The 26,777-nt window shown below is 32.4% G+C and overlaps 4 protein-coding genes across 5 annotated transcripts; 2 read left to right on the top strand and 2 right to left on the bottom strand.

The window, feature by feature from the left end:
* Positions 1-4,360: 4,360 nt before the first annotated feature.
* Positions 4,361-5,986, top strand: LOC114185156 (histidine-containing phosphotransfer protein 4). Its single transcript, XM_028072711.1, has 6 exons — positions 4,361-4,459; positions 4,780-4,910; positions 5,028-5,096; positions 5,245-5,316; positions 5,427-5,499; positions 5,590-5,986. The coding sequence occupies exons 1-6, from the start codon at positions 4,400-4,402 to the stop codon at positions 5,635-5,637; spliced, it is 453 nt and encodes a 150-aa protein (XP_027928512.1). The 5' UTR covers positions 4,361-4,399; the 3' UTR covers positions 5,638-5,986.
* Positions 5,987-7,224: 1,238 nt separating this feature from the next.
* On the bottom strand, positions 7,225-18,777 carry LOC114185527 (MMS19 nucleotide excision repair protein homolog). Of its 2 annotated transcripts, XM_028073292.1 has the most exons (20): positions 18,618-18,777; positions 18,480-18,542; positions 18,283-18,337; positions 18,011-18,108; positions 17,319-17,477; positions 16,934-16,993; positions 15,215-15,403; positions 14,554-14,607; positions 13,595-13,681; positions 12,763-13,486; positions 11,345-11,718; positions 11,085-11,158; positions 10,790-10,895; positions 9,791-10,650; positions 9,482-9,557; positions 9,239-9,350; positions 8,730-8,806; positions 7,952-8,032; positions 7,628-7,707; positions 7,225-7,527 (listed from the first exon to the last, which is right to left on the bottom strand). In XM_028073292.1, exons 1-20 carry the CDS (start codon positions 18,690-18,692, stop codon positions 7,494-7,496), a joined length of 3,438 nt encoding a protein of 1,145 aa, XP_027929093.1. In that variant the 5' UTR covers positions 18,693-18,777; the 3' UTR covers positions 7,225-7,493. The 2 variants fall into 2 exon arrangements, with proteins under 2 accessions (XP_027929093.1, XP_027929094.1); XM_028073293.1 differs by lacking the exons at positions 18,283-18,337; positions 18,480-18,542; positions 18,618-18,777 and having other exon boundaries at positions 17,319-17,473.
* A 1,617-nt stretch (positions 18,778-20,394) lies between these two features.
* Positions 20,395-21,786, top strand: LOC114186128 (clavaminate synthase-like protein At3g21360). The gene is made up of 2 exons (XM_028074156.1): positions 20,395-21,056; positions 21,267-21,786. The coding sequence occupies exons 1-2, from the start codon at positions 20,455-20,457 to the stop codon at positions 21,625-21,627; spliced, it is 963 nt and encodes a 320-aa protein (XP_027929957.1). The 5' UTR covers positions 20,395-20,454; the 3' UTR covers positions 21,628-21,786.
* A 140-nt stretch (positions 21,787-21,926) lies between these two features.
* LOC114186127 (lysM domain receptor-like kinase 3) lies at positions 21,927-26,577 on the bottom strand. Its single transcript, XM_028074155.1, has 11 exons — positions 25,385-26,577; positions 25,167-25,244; positions 24,609-24,899; positions 24,290-24,435; positions 24,084-24,173; positions 23,875-23,980; positions 23,541-23,692; positions 23,361-23,458; positions 23,147-23,279; positions 22,621-22,728; positions 21,927-22,365 (listed from the first exon to the last, which is right to left on the bottom strand). The coding sequence occupies exons 1-11, from the start codon at positions 25,986-25,988 to the stop codon at positions 22,201-22,203; spliced, it is 1,971 nt and encodes a 656-aa protein (XP_027929956.1). The 5' UTR covers positions 25,989-26,577; the 3' UTR covers positions 21,927-22,200.
* Between the last annotated feature and the right edge of the window lie 200 nt (positions 26,578-26,777).

Here is a 26,777-nt window from a genome sequence, read left to right as displayed (position 1 = left end):
TTAGGGTATGAGTTTTCACATGCAGAGGTTGATGATAGTCCATGGTGGGATTGTTATGAACATATGAGATAGTGATAAGAGAAAGAAAAGAAAATATAGAACAAAATAGAAAAAAAAAAACAGAGACACCAGATTCTAATCCTTTTTCCACCCACCTAAAACATTCGACTTTTTGGCCCTTTACAAAGGAGCAGATGTGACCACATACATAAAATACAGAAAAAAAGGGTAAATTACTGTCATATTCTTTGTGATTTTTTGAGATTGCATACATTCTTTTGTCCTTTTAACCTTTACAGAAACTGTTTTTAATTCTATGAAATGTGTTACGTTAACTTGTGTCACCTAAAAAACACATTACACCATATATATTCTACAAGGACTTAAGGGGATTATTATAAACGATTGAAAGACAAGAGTATCGTCTATAATATCAAGAAATGACAGAAATTGTCCGTGTAATTTTTTGTATAAGAAATTGGCATAGACCAAATCGCCCTTGTCCTTTCACTGCACTGTGACAGGAATTAGGAATAAAGAGAGAATGGAAAAGGAATATCTTCTGCAACACTTCTTTCCATTATAACATTTTTCTTTGCTGAAATTGCAGAAAAGGAAATGACGAGGACCATTGAGATGCAATGCAAAATTCTTAAGCCAATCATTGAAATTTTTCCTTGTTAATTTCCCCCACTTTTGGCCACAGTGAAATCTGAGTTGGACCTCTGTTATGTTGTTGCACACTGCAATTTTTTCTTGTTGATTCTGCTTGTAAAAAAGAATGCTAATTATTATAAAAAGAGAGAAACTGGAATAGTTCAAGTGGTGTTTATTATCAGGTTATGATAGATTCCATTTGTAAGCTTTGAACTTAGAACTTAACTCAACCATTATTTTTCCTTTTTCTTATGGTGTAGATTAGAACCTCTAAACAAAGGAAACACTCACAAGGTATATATGGATAAATAAGAAGATGAAGCTAGTTTATTTAAACAAAGAGTAGAAAAAAGTGAGGAAATTTAAGATTGATTTCGGTAATTGCATTAGAGTTTCATTGCATGTGAATGAATTGATAGAGAATTTGACCGGAGTCCATTGGTGGAGACAGATTTAACCTATAAAAAATAATTACAATTCTTATCTTGAATTTTGATTAATAAGATTGACTTAAACTTAAATAGAACTGATATTTAATGTTATAATATATATATATATATATATATATATATATATATATATATATATATATAAACATAAATACATGTGTTATCATGTTTGTGTGTACGTATTTTTTAAATATTTTAAATATGCGTGATATTATATTAGTAATGGATAATATTGTAATGTTATTAAGTTAATAAACAAAATAAAATTATTTTATCAAAAATAAAGTGAAATGTATGGAGAAAATATGAGAAAATAATTGTTGATGAATAGGAAAAAAGAAGAAGAAAGAAAAAAGTAAATAGTTTTATAAAAACTTGTAAAAGTAACGGTTAATCTTTAAAAATTTAACAAATAGGATAAAATTGGAATTATAAAATGTAAACACAAAAGAGAGAATTCTTTTTATATATAGTTATAGATATATATAATTATTACATCTATATTATTTTTCTATATTTAAGTAATTTGTTTCAAAGAAATGCCAATATAATTAAAATAATTACATCTTAATTTAAAATGATCATTATATATTTAAAATAAATTTTATATATTGTACAAGGCACATATGGAAATGATAGATGATAAAAGAAATGGAAATAATAAAAAATGTTTGAAACTTATTGTGTTTTTTGTTTCAATATTGTATCACGTCATAACAACACCTAACATTCTGTGATAATCTTTTTTTTTTCTTTCATTCCAAATATCGTGTGAGAATTTGAAAAAAGATCATACAAATCGTAATGATTCTATGACGAATTAGAAAAAAAGAAAATGTTCTTTAAAAACACACACTATTGGAATACGTACACTATCATATATTTAATTTAAATACGGAATCGTTAGATTTGCATGTGAATATAATCTTCCATATATCATTAACTAAATCTAATACGTACAAAGAAAATTTTACACTTATGCGTTCAATTTTAGATAAATAGTATCTTAGCATGGTGGTAATGTATGAAATTAATATAAATTTTTATTCTTATATAATTAAAATGAAATTGTCTTACTTTAAAAAAACCAAACAACACTTGGCTCATTTGTTTAATATGAATTTGATAATCCAACACTTGGTTTAAGAGTTCAAATTAAACACATTGAGAATAGAAAATTTCATATAAATGAATGTACGAAATAAAAAAAATTTGCAAATTAAATATTAGAAAAAGTCTATTCATGGAATGGAATCAACAAGATTCTCCATCTTTTCTTGCTAGCTAGTAAGTTCTTGGTGTTTGCTAGAAACCGTACTCCTTAAAACGTATATATAATGCTATATATAGAAAAATGAATGTAAAAAGATGAAGAGATTTTGTAGAATTTGAATTTTTTGTGCTGTTTCTTTACTGTATTTTCATAATTCACCGATTATCATTAATTTTAACGTTTTAAAATATATTAAAAAAATATTTAAAATACTAATAATGTATTTTTAATGCTTAGCAAAAATCAATAGAAAATCTACACTCGATTTATTATTATGAATTTTAAGATGGTGGAAATTTATATGCTTTATGGCGAAAAGCAATGTTTTGGGAGGATAAATTCTGTGTCTCATGCGATGCCCAATAATATTGTTTTAGGAATTAATAAATTTGTGTGTTGGTTCAATCAAGTAAGGGAAAGAATTTCTTCTTTTCTTTTTTGCATCCGAAGAGCATAGAAAGGAATATGTGAATGCATCTTCATCTTCCTTCCATAACCTTTCTTTATCACATTCTCCAACAATTTGCATTTTGGTGCTCATCACATCATACTCGATTCTTCAGTATCATACTTATCAACTTTAACATCTAACAATTATAAATGTAGATCATAAATCATATTTCAATCCTCAAAATTAATATTATATATATATATATATATATATATATATATATATATATATAATTGTTAAAGGTAGAGGTGACTAAAAAATAATTTACGATCTTATTATCTTATAAATATATAATTATTATAAATTTAAGCATGAGTTAAAAGTTTCACCTTAAAAATAAAAAAATTGAAGAATTATAAAAAATAAATAAGTTAAAACAATTTTTATTATTTTTGAATAGTTCAATTATTTTGATATTCGAAAAATTTACTTAGATTTTGATGTATTTTTTATTTTATTATACTCTAAATTATATATTCTTTTTTGCACAATTTTAGTGCATTAAATTATTTCTAAGACACACATTTAACTTTTTTTTAATATTTTTTTAATTTATTTTCATCATGTAGAATATTATTTTGATTTATTTAAATAATTATTTTTATTTCTAACTGATTATCATAATAAATGTAGCTTTTTTAAAAATAATTTTACACTTTATTAACTTTGTTTTATTAACCTTACAAACTTAATAAATATTTTGGTCTCAACAAATTTTATTTGGTATTCTAAGTTAAAATGTGTATGATTTTTACTTTTTTATAAATATTTGATATTGAAAAAGTGAAAATACATTCTTTTGATATTAAATATTTAATAATATTATATCTCCTTTATAATAAATTTATAAAAATTAATTAATTAATATTGAAATAGAAAAAATATGAGCATAATTACATGTTCGAGTGTAAGCCTGTTATCCGATAAAAATAGAGATGAGACAAAAATTTTATACGGATTAAATTTAAATACATAGATGAGAACATAATTTTTCTTTTATGATAAAAATGAGATAACGAAAGTCGTTTATCCGATCTTCTTTGCGATCTACCGGAAGTGGTATCTTGTCAAATTAATGTTGGGCATGTTCTATTATGTATAAACAAATCTCAAATGATGCCATGTAGTGTTCCGTACAAGTACTATTGATGCTGATTAAAGTATTAAACCTGTTTTCTGTTAAATTACTTTGGTGGGCTATTTAGGATGCCTGATTAAATAACATAATTAAATACTTACTTTGTAATTTCTTATCACATAATGCTTATGACTGAAGATTAATAATAAAATTTATTATATAATCAGATTTGATAGGTTTCTCCCATGAGGAGAAAAAAAAAGGCACTGACAATATAAAACAGTTCTGAAGATACATGTTATTGTTTTGTAACTAAAGTGGATTCAAATTAACCATCCATGCCTCCACAGAGGACATGTCTGTCTGTGTTAGTGTTGAGTTGAGGTGCTATATAAACCCCTTCACACCATGCCATATCACAACACACTACACCATTTCCTCTGCACTTTTAACTGCAACACAAAAACTTTTTCCTCTCACATTTTCTGATTATGGACAAAATCCATTCCCTCAGGCAAGTAGCTGCTATCAAACACTCCCTCTTCGATCAGGTATGTATATATCGTTAGGAATTTAAGTGAGTCTAAATTTCGCATTGACTAGAAATGAAAAAGTAGAGCATTATACAAGGATAAAGACCCATAAACTCATTATCTTAAAATTTTGGGTTGAGAGTGATATCAATTATTTATGTGATTGAATTCAGGTCTCATTGATATTTGTTTTTTACGATGAAACCCCTCTAAACCTGACATATATATATATATATATGCATGTATGTTCATTTTTCACATGTTAACCGAATATAGTTATTATTATGTGTTTAGAAATAATTGATTTGAATAGTTGAATGAACATGGATTGATTGCAGGGATATTTGGATGAGCAATTTATCCAACTGGAAGAATTGCAGGATGATGCTAATCCTAACTTTGTTGAGGAAATTGTTACTCTTTACTATCGTGATTCCTCTAGGCTTATCACAAACTTGGATCAAACACTGTAACTTACTTAACCAACCTCATCGTACTTTGAGTCTTACAAATTCTGTATGTTTTTTTATGTTCTCTGCTTCTGTTTTGTTTATATATCAAAATATGTTGGTGTCATTGATGACAGGGAAAGGAACCCTCTGGATTTCAACAAACTGGACACAATTATGCACCAGTTTAAAGGAAGCAGTTCAAGGTAAACAACAAAATGAGTTGTGTTTGGTTAATTATTGTAGCAGAAAGCACGTAGCACTCTACTGTGTTAGCTTTATTTTATATGATATGCTATGATATGATACAACAATGATTTGATGAGTTTTCTTTTGCTATGTGTTGCATTCCAGCATTGGAGCAAAAAAGGTGAAAGCAGAATGCACTCTGTTTAGGGAATATTGCAGGGCAAGAAATGGAGAAGGGTAATCCAGCTTTATCTTTATCTTCATTCACCAGTTGGTGAAATAAAATTCCTGATACCTATTTTTGTTGTTAGTGTGTTCTAAATATGTTGTTGTGTATGAACATGCAGATGCAGGAGGAGCTTCCAACAAATGAAGAAAGAATATGCAACACTGAGAAAAAAGCTTGAAACATATTTTCAGGTGAGTGAGGATACAGTGTGGAATTTGGGTTCATGTTTGTTGAGTTTGGGAGTGTGGTGGAGTAAGGGCTTTTTTTTTTTGTTTGTGCAGATGGCAAGGCAAGCTGGGCCCAAAGAGACAGCATTTCGGCCCAAGTAAAGATTATGCAATTAGAAAGATGTGGTTTTCGTGAAGGAAAATGTAATTGGTGAATTTTGTAATTAAGAAAAATGCATATTCACCACTTTAGGAAAGGCAATATCACCCGTTTTGGGGTACTATGCATATGTTTGGAATCTTTTCCTAAAGTTCTATAGTTAGTTTCACTAATACAGAACACTGTTTTACTTCTAAAACTGTAAGCAGTGGCGTTGCAATTTTCTCTCACTCTCTTGTATTGGAGGGTCTAAATTTGTGACATTTGAGAAAATTGAAAAAGAGAAGGGCAACAAAAACAGACCAATGGAAGAGAGAAAACACTACCAAAAACATAAACATGCATAGTGCAAGGTTATGCATAGTGGTTATTTTAGTTAAAGAGATATGCCACGGTGAGGACTAGAAAATAAATGAAATAAAATTTAAAATTTGTCCATAGTGGTTATTTTAGTTGAAGAAAAATAAGACTTCTATTATTCATAATTTTATATCATATCAAACGATTATAAATAAAGTTTTACGGGTTGACTAGTTTAGAACACGCCTAAAATTGAAATAAAACTAAATGTTTTTTTCATAAGCCGTGGAGCTTTTTATATCGTATTTATCTTTTCGTGGAGCTTTTTGACTTGTATAGGTAAGTTGCATGTGGAACAAAACTCGTCGTTTCTTCATGTCATGCAAGTACTGCAAGGTACGTTGGGATATAATGTTTTAAAAAACAAATATTTTTAGAGTTATTTTTTTCTTTTTCTTTAACTATTTATCATTTGATAAATAAACTCTATAATTTGGTTAATTTTCATAAACCGTTATTTTAGGATTTTTACAAAACTCTCTTTACTAATACAAAATACACAAAACATTTTTTTTATTATTTAATATTTCTTTTTGTAAAACAGTATCCCTTTACAGCTTACACTAAACACATGTTGGTACAAGTCGAAGGAGTTTGAACTTGTAAACATATAATCTCATTTGTGAAGTTGATTACCAGAAAGAAGGTATAACATACAAAAAACGCTGAAATATTAACAAAATAGAAAGTTGATTACAAAAATACAAGGTACAATATACAAAAATGCTGAAATGTTAAATATATAGATTTATGAAGTTGATTACAAGAATATAAGGTATAATATACAAAAATGCTGAAATATTAACTATATAGATATTATGTTACGTTAGCTTATCTACAAAAAACATTAAAGGTAAAGTTCTGAACATATGTTAGGAACAAAAGTATGTACCTGTTTAATTGTTTATTTGTTTAGGGAACATATGTTTGGGGAAAAAATACACTTAGTTTAATTGTTTCTCAAATTTCAATATTTCTTTTCGCTGCTCTAATATACAAGGTCCTTTCGTCCAATTCTCTACAAATTTGTTTTAATTTGTGTAAAACTAATTTTAACATGAAAAAAATCTATCACTTTTTTTTTTCTCTAATAAAATTTTATTGAGAAATTTATATCAACATGACCAAATTGATTTTTACTTGTGAGACAGGTCAAATTATTTTATCCTTTATCTATCCTATGGAAAAATTTATACAAACAGATATTAACCTAGAAAAAAATGCAATCGTAGCAAATGACTTCCACGGATGGTATATTTATCTTCATATGTTACTGCCCCCCCTTCTATCATTCAAATTGAAAAATGTTCAACAGACGACAACATTCATCACAGCGTGTCATCAGGAAATCATTGATGCAACAAAATCTCACTAATATTTACATGTTATTTTACACCACTTGAAACAGTTTCAGATTTTCCTATTGTAAAAGAACCCCTATAAATTAGAATACAAAGTTCAAAAGCATTTCCACTACCTTGGGATGTTGTTTTGAACTTCAGAAATGAAGAGTCCTAGATGACATTGACGCCCTATCAAAAGGTCGAAGGAGGATTAAGTCAAAATAAGCAAGTATAACAGTTTAAGGACCATTAACAATTGTACATATTTCAAAAAAATTTAGGTACCCACCATGTTTGCCGACATTTGACAGCTTCATGGCGAACAACTCTCTTTGTATCATCAAGAGACTTAGATATTGCTCGTAGAACCTAATGTAATTAATATGAAATAGGTTAAAGAACCACGAAAAGAGATTTAACACCCAGGTTATATAAAAAAAGAAGTCAAGACCACGCAGGCGCTGAGCCACGCACAATAACATTGAACAAGTTGATTCAAACATTCAAACACGGCTTGGAATGTGAATAAGTACAAGAGGATTCTATTCAAATCATGATAGGAAGTTCAATAAAAATATTTTTCAAAAGCTTCAAAGCTAAAAGCATGACAAACCTGTGTCCTCATAGGATAGATTCTGCCATGGGGCAGCTCAGACAAGGCAACAAGACATTGAATAGCTGTCTCTCGAACAAGCTGCACAAGGAGGTGAGGAGAAATCAACAATTGCCATTACTGTGGACTTTGATAGGTCTAAGACAAAAAAGATGGAAACAAAGAGATGAAAGCGGTCTAAAGGGTCTCGCCAACATTTTTGAGTATAACCTTTGCGGAATAAAAATTAGTACACCAGTAATTAAGCTTTACTGATGCACCTTGTCTTTGGATGGGGCCAAAACCCAAAAAATAAGTAGGGCAAGAGTTCAGGCCCTCCGATAGGGCATAATGAAGCCCAAAACTGCAAATATGTCTACACCATTCAAATTGACTTGTCCCTGTAATTTAAGTGCTAGCTAGCGGAACAGTAGGATAAATGGACAGGGATCCATAACTTGTCATCCCTAGTCCTCCACCTCTCACACTAATATAAAAAAACTAAGCAAAGGGGGTTGATATTTGCAATTTCTCCCTCTTTTTACTCTTCACAGACATTGTAACATGTCCATTTTACTTGCAATACACAGTTAAAAGAAACTAATTTCCTGAAGGACATTTTTGTCGACAAAAATATAAAAAAACTGCCAGGCAGTACGAAGAGCAACAAGGAAGAGGGTGCGAGTGTAGTCCCCAAAGGAACACTGGTGAGTCTAACATGCAATAAAGTTACTTTATAACACAAATTGAGTCATCAAATTGCAACCAATAAATAACTCGTACAGAGAAAACCTCATACCGTCTTATAAGGGTAGTCCAGAAGCTTAATCAGACAATTGATGATAATGTGCGCATTCTCAACGACAGCTTCTTGTCCTGTACGCATGAACATAATTTACATAAGACAGCATATTTACAGGTCATTCATACTTGCCAAAAATTACATAATGATCACTGCTTCATCGCCAACACAATAATGAATAGCTTGGGGCTGCATGACAATGTTTTCTTCGTTAAAATAAGCTAAGCTATAGAAAGAAAAGTGAAAATATGGGATATTACACCATAATCTAGCATCTAGTATATAATGATCAATGGTCAAGGTCAATTGTTAAAATATTAACTCACAATTAATTCTTATATTGAACCAATTTCTTTCCACAATGGAATCATAAAAAGAAACCAAAAAGGAAAATAAATTGAATCACAGTATGACCTCAAATTTAGACCAAGCCATACACCTATATCTTAACCCTAAATGTACAAATGAAACAACATTAAAAAAATTCCAATAAGCATGATAATTACCATTTTTCTCAGTCAATATCCCAGATAAGACTAGCAACAGACCATAAAGCAAATCTTTATCTTGGATATCTTCTGTCAACATGGACAAACAATCCAGTAGAACAGGTATAAGCTGCAAAATTTGCCAGTGTGTATGCAGGAAAAGTAGTTTGGTCAAGAAAATACAGCACAAGGTTTTGACAGAAAAAGAAAAGAATAATTGGAATCTGACATATGTAGCGAGTTAAAATTCCTCAAACTAACCTTTTTAGCATCATTTAGTACGGCAACCATTGGAGTTTCAGACATGACATGTGCCAAAGCTCGGTATAAAAATGATCTGAGATTACAAAAAGCAACACTTTAGGTAGAGTGAAGAGAAATGGTACAAAGCAAAATTCCCAGTCAAAACATCTAATTGGAAAGTTTGCAATGATGCATTTATTTATATGTGGGGGACCTTGTACAGAATCTTAGTCAATAAGGCATAAAAAATAAAAATAAGCCGCTAGAAATTGTCAATGAGAGGAAAAATAGTTTTCATTGACTGTGTATGTGTGAGAATACATCTACCTCGAAGATAAGGAGTAAGCTTTTGCAATCAACTGCAGAAAGATAGGCATCATAGAAGAGAAAAATCGCTGCTTATACAGAGGCCGTATTGTGGCATGAAATTTTTTGTTCAAACAAACTTCAGAATCACTCATTAGAACATGAAAAGCATCAGCAGCAGATTTCATCACTAAAGGATCCTGAATCTGATCTTCAGATTTCATCACTAAAGGCAAGGCACTCTTTGTGCCTGGTATTAAGCACTCAATAAAAGTCATAGTGATGTCTTTAATCCCTTCATGACCACGTAGAAGTAAACCTTTTCCTATCCACGAGAGACCACAAATGGCATTGATTTGAAGCAATTTATCATTTGCAAAACCCAGGCATATATCAGTAAGAACTATTTCTTTCCCATTACTTGTTCCATTACATCTCTGCAACATATCAATACTAGAAAACCATATCTTTGTATTGAATATAGCATCCAGAGCTTCTTCCAAGGTAATGCCACAGGAGTTCTCTGCACTGTTGGATGTTGAAACTAATTTGTTAAGTATGGAACCCAATGCCTGTGCAACTGGGACAATACCCCTGAGGAGTGTTACTATAAATAGATGCACAAGTACTCTCATATTTGGAATGAGTGTTTTGGGCCAAACTGCAATAACCACGGATGCAAATAATGAGATTATCCTTTCATCAGTAAGGGAAATGTTGTATTTTCCAGGAGATAGTGGTAAACTTTCCAATTCTTTAAGCTGAAAGTTAGTGCGTGATGATAGTATACTGTAAGCTTTCTGAATTATAAGATTTTGGCTCTCCACAGAACAACTCCCTACAGAAAGTTTCATGGTTTTTATTAATGCATCAAGGAGACCCTGAAATAAAAAATAAAAAATATCATCATTACTACTTTTTGGATAGTTTATTTAGTTGTCTGTATATAACAAAAGGTACATGATTTTAACTACAACCATAAAATAATTAAAAATAGATGTGGGCCACAGCTATATAAACCTTTTCCTCAAATGAGGTACTGAAAACCGTGAAATTTCCTGCTTGACTCCAAATGTCCATAGCAAATTGCACTGTAAAGTCCTCTGAACCTCCGTTTTCATAGATCCTGCCCATTTCAACTAAAAGTATCAGATTAATAGTAATTTTAGTCCAGTGTAAATCCTCCGTGCTCCCGGAGAATAGCTTATGTTGGAAACAGTTGATAAGACAAAATAGATTTATCAGGTTTCATATCTTTAAGAAGACAATTTAAATGTCACATCGAAGTGAATAGAAGTCCTGAAGAGCTTAATACCATGGGAGCAATTTGCAAGAATAGCATTCCAGAAGCCCAACAGTAACTTCAGAAGACCTTAAATTTGTGTGGACCTAGTTGAAAAAATATCATAAAATTACATCACATCCAAGAAAGTAAACCCACAATATTACAAGGATAAAAGGTAAGTAAAAATGTTTAAATACCCAATGACAATAAACCTGAGGGCATTCTAAGAGTGAAATAACCTTCTATCAAAGATGAACATAGAGTATTGGAGTTAGATACGCCACACAAACCTTTGATAGATTGGCAAATACTGCTTTTCTCATCCCTTGAAGACATGTTACCATATTTTTCATTCCAGTCATGCCTATATTAGATAATGCTTCCACTTTGAGTGAAAAGGGCACCACAATATCATCAAGAAACAGAAGTTCCACAATTTTTTCTACTACTAAACTCCCATAGCTCATGGCTTTTTCGGACTTGTGAAACTCTTGAACAAAGGAGCCAACATGACACAATGCTTTCAATGCTGCTTCCCATAATACTTTTTTGTTGAAATCTTCAATGATAATTGACATAAATTTCTTCAAAATATTATCAAATATTGATTTTTGTAGTGAAAAAACTTCTGAATGAAACATAGCAAGTGTCTGCAAGCCCTTCACTGTAAATCAGTACCAAGAACCAAAAAGAAATCAGTAATGTGAGCTTAATAAGTGTGCATCAGGAAATAAAATACAGCAAATGCCTGTAAAGTAAATAACTTTATTTCTGTCATGCATGTCACGCTTGAATTATCTGAATTTTGTTCTGAATTGTGACATTATTTAAACTAATTAACAAAATGCAATCAGGGTGGTTCTAGTTTAGCAATTCTCTCAAGAACCAGCTATCTCGCTTTATGCACCAAAACCAAATAATAGGAATCTGGCATGAAATTAATTACTTAGATTCTGATTATTAAAGAAAGAAGAGAAATCATTGAATCAAATATATTGTTTACAGAGAAGAGAGAAGTATATATAATAGTAATGTACTAATAAATTGAACAGTATAGGAAACAAATTAACTGATTATATATAATATCTAATTCAAGTTGGAGAATAGATGTTTATGATTCCCAACTTGCCAACGAAAAATCGAAGGTAGTATAGGAAAGGCTTTTGTGAATATATCAACTATTTAATGCTTGATTCTGACATCAATGAAAGTGAAGAACCGTTTTTGAACAAGTTCAAGATAAAGTGACCATCAATATCTATATTTTGAACCTATCACAGCAAGAGGGGTTAGAAGCAAGATGAATGACAGATTTATTATCAACAAAGAGCATGATTGTGTCAATTGAAACCTAAGATATGTAGTGTCATGTCAACAGGCTACGAAATTTCTTTTCAGCCATATGAAGTAAACACAATTTATCTGATCTAAAATGAATACAACTAAATCAAGCTTCAGAGTGATGAAAACTTCATACAACTAATAATGATTTCAAATTTTAAGGATGAAGAATAAAGAAAAAAAGGTTTAGGGACTAAAACCAGATTCACTTGTTTTTAAGGGGATCAAACACATTTAACCCATAAATTGGTTTTGTTCAAGATAATCTACATAGGAGGATACCAATCAACAAAATATGATTAAAATTCTGGAGAAAAGGCTGAGCATATTAAAAACTATGTTTTACTCAAATAAAAAGAGCACACACCTCCAATGTATATATCTGGATCAAGGGGGCATCTGTCAGCACTTGCTGCCAAGACTGATCCAAAGTCGTTAAATAATGAAGATGAAAAACTATGAAGCCAAGTACAAGATGTCCCATGATCAATAACATACTGCAATGCTGGTTCATCAGACCCAACGATTAACTCCCTGAATCCTGCCAGTAGTTCAATGCAGAGATAAAGGTATCCAAACTTGACTTTCTGAGAGGGGAAAATATGACCATTTGGAGAGCTATCAGTATTACTAACAGAAACTCCTAAATTATCAATCATTCTGGAGAAAAGACCTTCAAACACAGCATTGCAAGAAGTGATGGTAGACTTGGAAGCAATATAAAGAATTCGACCAATAGCATGCAGTTTCTTCTTTTCTTGCACAGGAATAGCGTCATATATGTCATAAGAGGAAATGGTGTTGAAAATAATGTTGACATCCTCATCATCAATTATTACGCTAGTTAACAAACTGCCATTTTGAACAATAAGCTGCTGAAGGAGGGACAGAGCTTCCATCACAAATTCATTCTCTGGGAAGCCAATACCGCCAATACCATCAACAGGTGCCATATTTAAAGAAAAATTTGGCTCCCCCAAATATGTAGATAGGGTGTCTTTTATTGAAAACCAAATAGACTTGGCATATTTTGCAATTCTCTCTGCCCCATACTTGGAAGAGCACACTCTAAGATACTTTAAGGAATCAATCTGAAAGCAAAAAAAAAAAAAGAACGCACAGAAAAATATAAATAAAAAAAAGTTTAAGGTGATTAATATGTAACATCAAAGACAGAATGGTAATCTATTTATACCAACCTTTGCTGAATGGAGTGAAGAAGAAAGTTTCTCAAGAAGCAGAGGAATGACAAATGGCTCAAAGAGAGGTGTAGAAGAGAATGCAGACTGCAGAAAAGTAAAATAATTACTTATATTATAAAATATATTCACCAGTATCTATATGCAAAACATACAATACTGTAACAGATTTCAATTGCATCTGAATAATAACATAGATGCTACTTCATTTAAGGACAACGATAAGTTCAAATTGTATCCTTATGTGCATATCGTGGTGTATGCATGCATTCAAGCAACTTCGTATTTTGTTTATTTTATTACAGAACAGGAATACAAAGGATATTCCTAAATAGGACAACAATAAGAGATCAAGTTATTCTACACCAAGCATGGCTCTCAAATATATGTCACCCTACAGTCTGATGTAGAACATAAACGAAAAATGCATTGTTGTGCCTAACGCTAAAACCAGTTGTATAAGTTGTTATATGCCTTAAAAACTAACTATTATCTGTATGATTATTCATTAATAAATGTATTTCTCAAGTAAGGAGAACTTCATGATTACTAATATTTGCAATTTCCCAGATTTCACAGAATTAAATATGTAACTCTATAGAGGGAAAACCTAGATATTTGCCTCCATAGAGCAAAATAAAATAAGCATTTAACTAGAAGCCCTGTAACTTTTGATGGTTATCCCCTTGCCTTGTGATTTTTCTTAGCAAAACAGCCATCTAACTTCAGAAAGAAAGCAAGAGAAAAAGAAAACAATAAAATTCTTCTCCTAGTATATAAAAGCAAGACTTTTTAGAGAAAATTACTTTTTATTCAAAGAAAATGGGAGGGAAAATGAAATATGTAGTAACAAATTTAAAAAATCTGGAGGTTCACAGCAAAGACTAAATGACTAATTGTAAGGAAACGCAACCAATAAAAGTAAATATGAGTCAAATCTGAATGAAAGTTACACATACCATTAGAGACCTTGACAGGTCATCTCTTTGCACATGAGTATCTCCATTAGTTGGCTGGGAAATAAACAAAGATTACAGATAAATTATAAAGTGATAACACATGTGTTAATATGTTCCACATTGATTAGAAATACGGCAAAACAAACTCCTTGTAAGACGGACTAGCAACCATTCCCCCCTTGAGCTAACCTTTCAAAAAAGGATCCGTCCGAATCCATTTCTAAAATTGTATAAGAGCCTTTCCAGTTTTAATGCTGAACCGCCTATTGATACAATCTAAAACTTTATGCTTAAGATGTTAGGGCTTGAACATAGAGGGGGTGTTAAGTTGTCTCACATTGACTAGGAATATAATCAGAATTCTCATGAGAACTCGGCAGTTGGTCCCCATTGAGCTAGCTTTTGGGAATGAGTTAAGCCCAGTCCATTTCTAAAAGGATATTTACACAGAAATTGTCTATCTTGTCACAGTCTGCCAACCTCAATATAATATGACATAGCCAAACAAGTCTGAAACAGGTTTACATATGATACACTCACACCAACCAAATTCTTAGTGTCTCAAACCTACATGCTTAAGTTGTTGTACAGAAAATTAGCAATCAGTATGAGCAAACAAAAGATGTCCAACAGATAAATAAACATGAAAGATTAAGCTTACATGGGTAAAGTGAATGGGAAAATAAGGTTCTAAAATATCAAAAATGTCTTTGGCAAAGCTTGCAAGTAGACCAGATGAATCAGGATATAATTGTGCCAAAGACTGAACAATATGAAAAGCAAGCATTAAACATTCTGGATCCTTTTCTGCATCTATGGCTTCACAAACTCCGTATATAAGGCCATCTCCCTACAAGAGAGTCAAGAACAACTAGTATTAGAGATCACAAAAAACGTGTCCTAAAAAAATGTATAAGTGGCCAATTAATTGACTAAATATTTAAATAATTGAGTAAAATCTGGTTTAGATAAATTGCAATTTTGGTATTATAAAATGTAAGGCATTGGCCATTAGATTGCAGTTGTTGGGTTGCGTTTTGTTTTCATAGCATGCCAGTGTGCATGGTGCAGGTCGGTCATGTAGTGCAAATTGCGAGTCCTAGGTGATTAGTCCATTGTAGATTAGAAACAGTAGAAAAAATAAAAAATACAGTCCCTTGTGGACGTTTCGAAGTGTATTGCAGGTATTTTTGGTCTTTTCAATTAAATTTCTATATTACACGGCAACAAACAAAATGAACCAGCAACAATGTGAAACACTTAGCATTCTTTGCAAACATTGTGTTTATATCTTCTCCGGACACCATATATGTCTAGCAACTTGCTCTCTCAGGCAACCTTCATTAGTAAGTGCATGTTCGGTTCCCTTTTTTAATCTTTTATCTTTGTTTGTTTACTTCTGTTTCCTTTTACTTTTTTTCCTTCTTTAGATTTTCGATTTCTGGTTGTTTAAAACCAATGTTACTTCTTTTACTTCCCTAGTTCCCACTGTTATTTTAGTTCCCTAGTTGCTTTTGGTTTTACTATTTTTTAACTTTTTTTGCATTCAGTAATTCTTTTTCTAAAATTTAGGACTTGCATTTGTTTTTCTTGACTTTATACTCTGCATATGTTCAAGTACTGTGAGGTTTCACTATAGATGATGATTGATGTATGAATTGAGTTCTTTTTTTCAACTTATAAATACTTAGATATTAATTATTCAATTATACAAAAAAATTTATAATAGCAGTCATCTCCCTAACCATTATCCTACTTTTGGGGTCGGCTATTCTGCTCCCCCATCCGGGAATGACAACCATGCTTTCAAATACTGTACGCATATTTGAGAACAAAGTGATTTAGCCAATATTCTTTTCTTTTTCAGTTCTCTCAAGATAATGATTGAAGGAAAATAAATTATTAATAACCTGATCCAAACAAGCTGCATGTAACAGTTAATTCACATTACAAGATTTCTTTTAAACATATGACTTGGTATTCAATTATGAAAAAACAGTTATTATTGTATAACAGATGAGATATTCTACCAACCATAGACAACTTAGATGATGTGTGGTAATGTGTTCACGTGATAAAATATGAGACACCATAACATTAATCAACTTGTCTTCAGTATAGACTTGTCCACTTATATTTGTTTCACAACCGTAATATTTTCAGCTAAATCTACAACTGAGAAACTCGCTGGTTATATTTGGTATATATGAGGAAGTGATGGAAGAAGAAAAGGAAAATGGTTTAATTATGCAAAAACATATATCTTAAGTCTTAACATACATTTGAAGCTTAAAAATAACATTAAATATCATCAAACAGAATGTTATTTTCATTTAGTTTTGCTCATTCTTATAAAGAAGTTCAGGGAAGCTGGGACTACCAGTGTAGTAAGCGCGTCAGAGTAATGTTCTAGCAGGCAATCCAGCAGTTCAAAACATAGCTGCAGTATTGAAACAGGCAATGTAAAGGTCAGATGTTTAGCAATGCACCTTATACACAGTAAAAAATGTGAGAATTGCAGAAGAACTCAGTACAAAAATACTTAACATAAAGGAAACAATAAGCAGAATCAGACTAATTGATTAGTAAACAAAAACTGAAGCTGATGTATAATCACTCCAAGTCATTATTTTATCAAACAGAGTTCTTTTTCTGAAATTCTGTTTCACAACATAAAATTTAATGTCCTAGCTCATTTTTATAATTCTACCTTGTAAAGCAGGAGCTTTCAATTTATAGGTTTTCTGGCCAGAAAAATAATTTACCTTCCTGTCGTACTGTCCTAAAGATTGAACTTGCATGTATTGGAAAAAAGACTGAGAAATGGCTGTAGCATCACTACTAGTTACAGTCCCCAAAACACTTTTTCTCCTTATCAATGCCAAGCAACCCACAAGTGCACCACGGACTGCTCTCCAATCTGCCTGATTATAAACAATATTATATTATTCATGTTATTAGAAAATTATATATGGTTAGAGAGATCATAAATCAATAATTACAAAAGATCTGAAAAAATGCAAAAAATAAAATAAAAATAATGTTCAATTAGCAATGCTCAAACAAGGCTTAAAAAGAACACAAGTTTCATAAAATATCAAAAGGCAAAACTTGAGGCAATCGAGAAAACTATCAAGCTTGATGTAATGCATCACAAGTATTGATATTTTTTCAAAAGCAGTAAGGGAAACAAAGGAATACAACCTCAGTATATTATCTGCAAGGAAGACTTAATTAAAGTGTATGATCTCCAACATGAAATCAGCTATATCCAATCAAGATTAGGACCATAGTTGCAACCCCGTGATATGAAAATATGAATGCAAAAGGAATAGCAGGAATAAACAGAGGGGATACGAAAGTGATTGACAGATGCAAACTAGAACAAGAGTTTGGAAAAATTTCAAACCATAAACTTTAAAGAAGACATGTAACAAAAAGAAACATTTATACTGACCAGTCTGTCCTTGAAGAACCCAACCAAGCTATGTATAGTTGCACTGTCAAGAGGTTTTGATTCAACACGAGTGACCACTTCTGCTAGAAGAAGAATTCCTAAAGAATATTTTTCCAAGAAACATTCAATAATAAGATAGTCCAAAGTCCTTTAAAGATAGAGGATTAGAATGAAACCCATGATTCATATTTTCACAGAGATTGTCATATATAACCAATTCTATATGTAAGCTTTAAATAAATTTATAAAAAAAAAGAAAAAAAAGAACGCACCTCTTGCACGAATAACGTTATCCGTCGTGGTCAGATACATTCCCAACTCTCTGACCTAGAATTTGAAACAGAGCAGAGGAACAAAACAGGACATGCCAAAACAAATTAAGCAAGCATGAACCCGTGAAAAATTCAACTCTTATTTTCGTAGCTCGAAAACAAGACATTATAAACAGAAAAAACTATGTGAAAGGTACCAGTGCTTGTAGAGGTAAGACATCGGTTTTAACGAGAGAAGCAATAGCGTTCAAGCTTGCAGCCTGTAATGCAAAAGCGATTAGGTGGATTGTTGAAATAGGAGAGAATGAAATAGAAAAAGGGAGAAGCGGATGGACCTGAAGAGAGGGAGAAGAAGAAGAAGTGTCGACGTAGGACTCAATGTGGCGAGTCAATTCGGTGGTCTCCGCCATGAGAGAGAATTGAGGGTTTTAGAATTCACAGATGCAAGACAGTGTATTGTAGGGTTTTAGATTGATTCACTACGCAGTACAGGGGTACTATGCAATCAGCACAACTTCACTCTACGTATATATTTTTCATTTTTATTACTTGCCTAGTAAGTATTCTTTTTACGGATTTTTTTTTTCAAAATAAAACACTTTAAAATTTTATGGATAGAAATAAGTATTTTTTTGCGTTGTGAAAGTTTTATAATAAGAAATAGATTTTAACCGATAAATTGTATTATTGTTAAATTGTTAATAGATAAGTATTTATAAACATTTAAATAATATTTTATGTTTATTATAAATCATGTTTGTAATAATCAACAATGCAGATTTATTTACTATTTATTTTGTACACATATTGTTGTATCATTTAAATTCTTATAGACACAATTTAGTTTGTTATTTTATCATTTACGCATATTTCTGTTCATTCTTTTTTTTTTTTTTCAATTCAAGTTTGATTTAAGTGTTATTTAATTTATTAAAATCGAGAGATTGTTATTTTATCATTTACACTTAATATTCCTTTTAATAAATGTTTTAACTATGATTTATTTTTAAGTTCGTGTTTATTTTTTTTCAACATCTTTTATTTTACTGTTAATATTGGGCTAAAGTTATTTTGTAACTAATGTTAGTTATATAGAATTTTTTTTGTCAACATTAACAATATGTTTTTCCTAATTTCAAACATATTTTTTTATTATATTAATTATGTTATTTTCAATGGATGCTTAGAGTTTTTTTAGTCAATATCAATTAAATATGTTATTTTCAATGGATGCTTAGAGTTTTTTTAGTCAATATCAATTAAATTTATTTTCTTGACAATGTAGATTATATTATTTCTTAGAAAATCTTAGTTAGAATTTTCTTTAACTATGTTGGAATAATTACTTTTTATTAAATAATTACTTTTCAGTTGATATCAACTAGTTTTTGTATTATTATTTATAGAAGTTGTTTTTAATTTACATCATTTGTATTGTTTTTTTATACTAAAGACCGTTATTGTTATTTTTTAATATTAGTTGGAGTTTTCTCTATTAATATTGAATAACGTTTTCTAGACAATATGAGTTTAGATTTTCCTGGTTAACATATATTATGATTATTATTTTCTTGACATATATGATAATTATATTTTTTTTATCAACAACTTATTATTTTTTAATAATTTTTATGGTTTTTTAACCAGTACTAATTATAATTATTGTCATCATCAGTTAGACGAATTTTTTAATTAGCACTAATAAAACTATGTCGATGTCACTGGAAGAAATATTTACAAACTTAGTCAAAAAAATAGCATTGACTAAATTTTGCTAAAAATATAATTAATATAACCAATTAGAACAAAATAAAATAAAATTTTAAAAATCAAATATATTTTATGTAAACAAAACACTAAAAAAAGTAAATCGTTTAAAACAGGAATAAGTTAAATTTAATGTATTTGAATACCTTTCAAAATATGAGAATTATTAATTAAATTATCTTCTTTAAACAAGACACTCGAAAATCAAATATTTTAAAATAAGTTAAATGTAGTATATTTGGATAACTTTCAAAACAAATGAATTATGAAGTTTAGGATTTTGGGTTTAAGAAATTTTGTACCTAAATGCAATGTAAAATTTTACTTGCATTTAATTATGGAGGTATTTGTGAATATAAACCCACACTTATCCTCACCGTGGTTGGTGACTGAGAAAAACAAAACATGGGAACTGCTTTTGTGGAAATCCATGTTCCCGGACAGAAGTTTGTGAACGGAGTTCCATTCCCGGCGGTTCTTTCTCCGTCTGCAAGTGCTATTTCTCTCACGGATTCCGTCAAAGCCAACAAACTCTTCCTCCAATCGCTGCTACTCCAATCGGGGGCTGTCCTTTTCAGGGGCTTTCCCCTCTCCACCGCTTCCCACTTCAACGACGTCGTTGAAGCGTTCGGCTACGACGAGCTTCCCTACGTGGGCGGCGCCGCTCCCCGCACCAACGTCGTCGGTCGCGTCTTCACCGCCAATGAGTCCCCACCTGACCAGAAGATCCCTTTCCACCACGAAATGGCTCAAGTTCCTGAATTTCCTTCCAAATTGTTTTTCTTCTGCGAAGTGGAGCCTGGGAGTGGCGGCGAAACCCCCATTGTTCTTAGCCATGTCGTGTATGAAAGGATGAAGGACAAATACCCCGAGTTCGTGGAGAGACTGGAGAAGCATGGCTTGTTGTACATCAGGGTCTTGGGAGAAGACGATAACCCTTCTTCCCCAATTGGCCGTGGCTGGAAATCAACGTTCTTAACCACAGACAAAGCCATCGCTCAACAAAGGTTGTTTTTTCTTTTCTCTTTTGAGTAAATTCATGACGTACACTGAAGTTTGGTTTGCTGTTCAAGCAGTTGGGGTTAGTGTATAAAAAAACGTATTATGATAATATTTTTCAAACAATCATGGAGTGAAGTGAAGGAAAATTTCAGTGCAAATTGTTCATTAGTCATTTATTTACATGGAAAAGAAAAATAAAATTGATTGCATTGTAGGGCTGCTAAACTGGGTATGAAGTTGGAATGGCTGGAGGATGGTGTGAAGACGATTATGGGTCCAATTCCGGGTGTGAAATATGATGAAAGTAGACAGCGGAAGATATGGTTTAACAGCATGGTGGCTGCTTACACAGGGTGGGAAGATGAACGGAATGATCCTGTTAAAGCTGTAACCTTTGGGGATGGTGAACCACTACCTCCTGATATAGTCTATGATTGTCTGCACATTCTGGAAGAGGAATCTGTGGCCATTCCCTGGCAAAAAGGGGATGTTCTCTTCATTGATAATTGGGCCGTCCTTCATTCCAGAAGATCTTTCCATCCACCACGCAGGGTTCTAGCTTCCCTTGTCAAGTAAGCTTTGTAGCAGCTAGCTACAAACACCGTTTGTTTCTCCTACCTTCAGTTCTGTCTGTATTGTAATTTCATACAGAAACATCCACGTGTATACCATTACCATATTAGAAACAATAACTGCTTCAGTATCAATAACAAATCCTTGAAATATTATTATTAACTCGAGAGAAAATAGCATGTATTTGGGAGCATGAAAAGATTCCTTGTCCTAGCATGGATTCAACACGAAGCAACATTTTTGGACGAATGTTACAGCCTTAAAATTTGGGAATTGCATCACTGTTTGCCTTATCTGGTCCTTGGGAAGGGTATAAACATTGCAAGTAATCAATGTGTATACACGTATGTATATTAATGAAATTACAAATTATGTCGGTAACAATCAGAACATAGCGAAGTCTTTTCTCAACTCCATCACAACATATTTTAATTTCCAAAACTTTGTCCTGTAAAATACAATTGATCCATCGGTTTCATGTGAAGTCTTAGCTCATATTTGATTGTATTTCTATGGTAAAAGGAAGAGGAGAAGATAATAGAGTAGTGGAAGGAAATGATGACGTTGGTGTGTAAACTATCTTCCCTGAACGAGAGCGCTGAATACTTGGCTGTTTCCGGCAAGAGTGGCTTCCCACTCAGCAGAAGACAGCAGGATTTGTGAGAGGGAAATCACAACTTGCTTCATGTCAGGACGTAATACGGGATCCTCTTCCACACATTGCTTTGCCAGCATGGCCATCTATGTGCGGACACAACACAACAAAACACCAAGATCAATGAGCCAGTAGAGTAAAACCTTTATGCAGAATGTCACTTCAAAGTGGATGTAGTTTTGTTCTGTTTCTAATTTTCATTAGTCCAAGAAAAACTATGAAACAAATTAACATTTTCTTAATTAGGCCGTGCGTTGGACGATCTTCAAGCTTTTTGGGGCTGAAAAATCAAATACCCAAAACCATGAACATAACAGTAGAAAATGGAGAAGTGAACTTACCTTATGTACACAATCATGAGGATACAGATCCATCAGAGTAGGATCAACGAGGTTACTTGTGCTTGACATGCTAACGGAATCAGGTGAGTTCCTAAGAATTGCCAACATCTGCAATTTAACAAATATTAAGGTTTTGCCTCAGGAAACAGTTACAATTCGCAACTATAAACCTCCGAACTTGCATGATAAATGAAACAAGGAGAAAATGTAGACATGCATAATAAATTAGTAATCCTACATTTTTAACATGTTGCAAGAAAACACAGATATTGCAGCTGCCAAGTTTAGAATAAAAAAATATGTAATGCATCAGAGGTCAAAGCAAAGAAGTTATCTAGTTTCCATGGCATTTGATTTAAGGTTTACTTGTCCTACGTAAATTTGGTATCCTCAAACCAGGCACAACCTATCCTATGTACCATCATTACCAGATATATTAGTGACTTGACGGCTATGATTAGTTAACTATATTCCAATAGATGCCAGTGATAGTTTTTGCACTATAATGTCTCATAAGGAAACTTACAATAGATGCCAATGGTCGTTTTTCAGGACCTTGTGTTTGAATGATGGCCTCCTTCCCTGACATGACCTCAAAAAGAACAACACCAAATGCATAGACATCGCTTTTGGTCGTTGCAAGGCCATTGCTAAAGTATCTGCAAAATATTATAAATAGGGAAAAAAGTCAATTTTTTTTTTCTCTTTCAATATAAGAGGAGTGTTTGTGTAATACATACTCTGGAGCGAGATACCCATATGCATTTACACCTTTGGATGTTGTGGTTTCTCCCTCATTTGTTTTACCAACTAGTTTTGCTAACCCAAAATCTGATATCTAAAAAAATAGTGAGATCTGGCAATCAGCACATCTGCAAAACCTTTTCAAATAGTTCAATGGTGTCCAAATCTGTTAGTACCTTGGCTCTAAAGGAAGCATCAAGCAATATGTTGCTTGTCTTGATACCTTGATGGACGTAGCGAGTTTTTGTATGTTCGTGTATGTATTCAATGGCCCTAGCAGCGTCAAGTGCAATCTGGACCCTTGTGATCCAAGAAAGAGATGAATGACCTAAAACCAAGACAAAATAAAAAAATGGTCTTGAACCATATATTCATTATGTTCAGGCAAGATGACAAAACACCAATTCAAACCTTCTCATCGTTGAATAGGAAGCTTTTATCAGTACTACTGATTATACCACTAGAAATTTTATTCAAGTATTTCTGCAGTAAAAACCAAGATGATCTTACCCTTATTTTGAGTATCATGCAAATGGCTGCTGAGTGAACCCTTCTGAGCATATTCATAAATAAGGAAAAAACCATCATGACTCGCCGCATAGCCGACCAATTCTACCTTGACAAAATTAATAAGAAATTGGACTCAAACTCTTGAATTGAAGAAAGGAATTTGTTTTGAAAACAAAGCACGTAATTTATTGCAAACAATAAGGTATTACCAGATTAGCATGATGAACCTTGCACAGAACTTTTATCTCTGACATAAATTCTTTAGTTTTAGTAGCTGTAATTCTTTTAATAGCAACTTCCTAGAAGATTTAAATGCAGGCCAAATCAGTAGGAGTATAATAGTTGTCTCATTAGTTCCTTATGGTGAAGCACTTGCTTTTTTCTACAACACAACTAAAAGTATAAGGCCACAAACCTGGTCACGAAGGAGACCATAGTAAACAGAACCATGTGCTCTGTGCCCAAGCAGATTTGAATCAGAGAAACCATCGGTTGAGGCAAAAATCTCTTCGTATGAAAAAACTACAGGCCTATCCATGTCCAACATGTGAGGTATTAGGGCTGCAATATCAAATTTTAATCAATTTTAATCTAAAATTGTCTCATAGAGATGAGTGTAAGTGTGTGTATAAGTACAAAGAATCAAATACAAATCTGAGGTCAATTAACATGTGTAGACTTCAGAAAAAAAAGTGTATGCTCGATAGTCCAATCCAAATTAGTAGAGTCATTACACGATGCTTTGGTTGTTACGGTAATTTGGTGGCTGCTGGATTCACCATCAGTTTGCTTCTGGTCCACCGGTTTGCCACATCCACAAAACAAATTTGGATTACCAAAAACATAGAACTTATTAGAGATCTTTCCTGCAGAATTTGTTGCATTATTTCTGGCTTCAACCAAACAATTGGGCGATCTCAGGAATACACAGACAACAATGCTTAATATTATCAGAGCAAGACCAACCGCAAAACCTCCTACGATCCATTCATGGGGCACACGAGCCTTCTGGTTGATTTGGTCGGCTGTTGGAAAAGAAAGTTACATACTCAATGTTTGCATAATAACTGACTTTTTTTGGGTTAAATAATGTTTCCTTTGGAATTTCAGAGCTTAGTAAAACTGGCAGAACAGTTAAAAATGAACTAAAAGAACAAGAAAACATAATATATGTTTGTAAACAAAACTTCAACCTTTACTATTTGTGCAAAGATAAAGACAAGACTAACTTTTCTTTCTGAAGGAAAACTAAAATGGTTTCTCCTGTTCTTCCATTATATGCTGATCTATACCTGAAAATTCATCTACAGAAGGTGAAGGGACTGGTACTGGAGGAGTGTCATTCTTGAAGTGATAAAGCTCACCAGGAACTGCAATGCACTTAAAAATTTCAACATTGCAAGTCAAGAATAAAAATTTAGCCAACTACATTTGCTTAGGTGATGAAAAGAATCATTCAACTTATAATGCTAAAAAGATTGAAGTGTTGAAAAAGATTGTTGATGCTAACCCGAATTCAAAGGTATATAATAGAGAGCACCAACAGAGAAGCTACCAGGATCGTCAATGCCATTCACTGTCTCAATGCTATCCATACTAACCCCAAACCGGCTTGCTAGTGATTCAACACTGTCCCCATCTTTGATGACATAACTCATCAAATAGTTCCACAGTCCACTGGAGCAGCTACAGAACAAGTTCAGTGATATGACACCATGGTCTTTTCTTGCCCCATTTGTTGTGTTGGGCAAGAGAGCAAGCCCATCATAAGCTTCCTTCACCAAATCATGCACAAACCCTCCATTGGATTTCACTGTTAGTGTGGTGTTAGACACAAACTTCTTCGTATCAGCATCACAAGAACAGTTTTTTCTGATGAATAAATAATCCCAGCCATTGTCTTCGTAAGTGATCTCACCGGGTAACACGTCAAACATGCTTTGTATCACAGCCAAGGTTTGGTTTGGTTTAGGCTTGAAGGCCAAGAAAGAAGTACAAACGCGGCTTGTGTCGGTGCAGTTTGTTGGCGTGGGATAAGAACTCGTGCAACAAAGACGGAGCAGAACTATATACAAATGTAGCAACCTCAAACGGCGGTTTATTGAAGGATTCATCTCTTTGCTTAAAACAAACGAGAATAAAAGTTTCCAAATCTGTGATATAGTAACAAAATTTGAGTTGAGGAGAAAATAGTGGAACTTGGTTTAGAGAAAGTAGTTTAGAATGAAAGAATAAGGACAATAAAGGAGGAAAGTTTATCCTAGTTTGAAGGCTAATGGAACATTTAAGTACAGATTCAGAGTACAATGAGGGGTGGCAGTTCCAAGTTCCAACTCAAAAAACCTGTTTTGTTCTTATTCTTCAACAATTTGAAACAATCCAAATAGTGTCGAAAGAAATATCATCACAAGATATGTCATAATGTAACGATTGATGAAATCGTAAACGGGCATGTGCTAAATTTAAGAAGCAACCAACGGAAACGTATGGTGCATTGTTAATGGAAGAAGAAAGTAATGACGAGAAGGTAAGCACAACATTTATTTTGAACTGAAAACAATGAAACAAAAAACCTTTAAGAACCTACTATGATGGGGACATCTCGATATTTTCTTGCAGCTAAAATTAATAGCGTAGTAGTAGTAACATTTTCACATATGAAAAAGGAACAAGTTGGTTTTCCTCTACAATTGTTTTGAGATTCCAAGCAACAGGGAAGTCATTAATTTATCGTGTTAAGGAGTTTCCACTTACAGCAAAATAGGAACAATAACTGATTTTTTTTTTCTTGAACAGAGGGAAAAAGATTTTGGTCTTAAATGATGAAAGACCTGCGTCGGTAACAAGGTCCCGAACTAGCCGTTGACTAGCTGCAACCGACACAAAAGAGTTATTTGCTGCTT

Source organism: Vigna unguiculata, chromosome 5 (genome assembly GCF_004118075.2).
Source record: "Vigna unguiculata cultivar IT97K-499-35 chromosome 5, ASM411807v1, whole genome shotgun sequence".
NCBI classification, from domain to species: Eukaryota; Viridiplantae; Streptophyta; class Magnoliopsida; order Fabales; family Fabaceae; genus Vigna; species Vigna unguiculata.
This window is presented reverse-complemented; position numbering and strand designations above follow the sequence as displayed.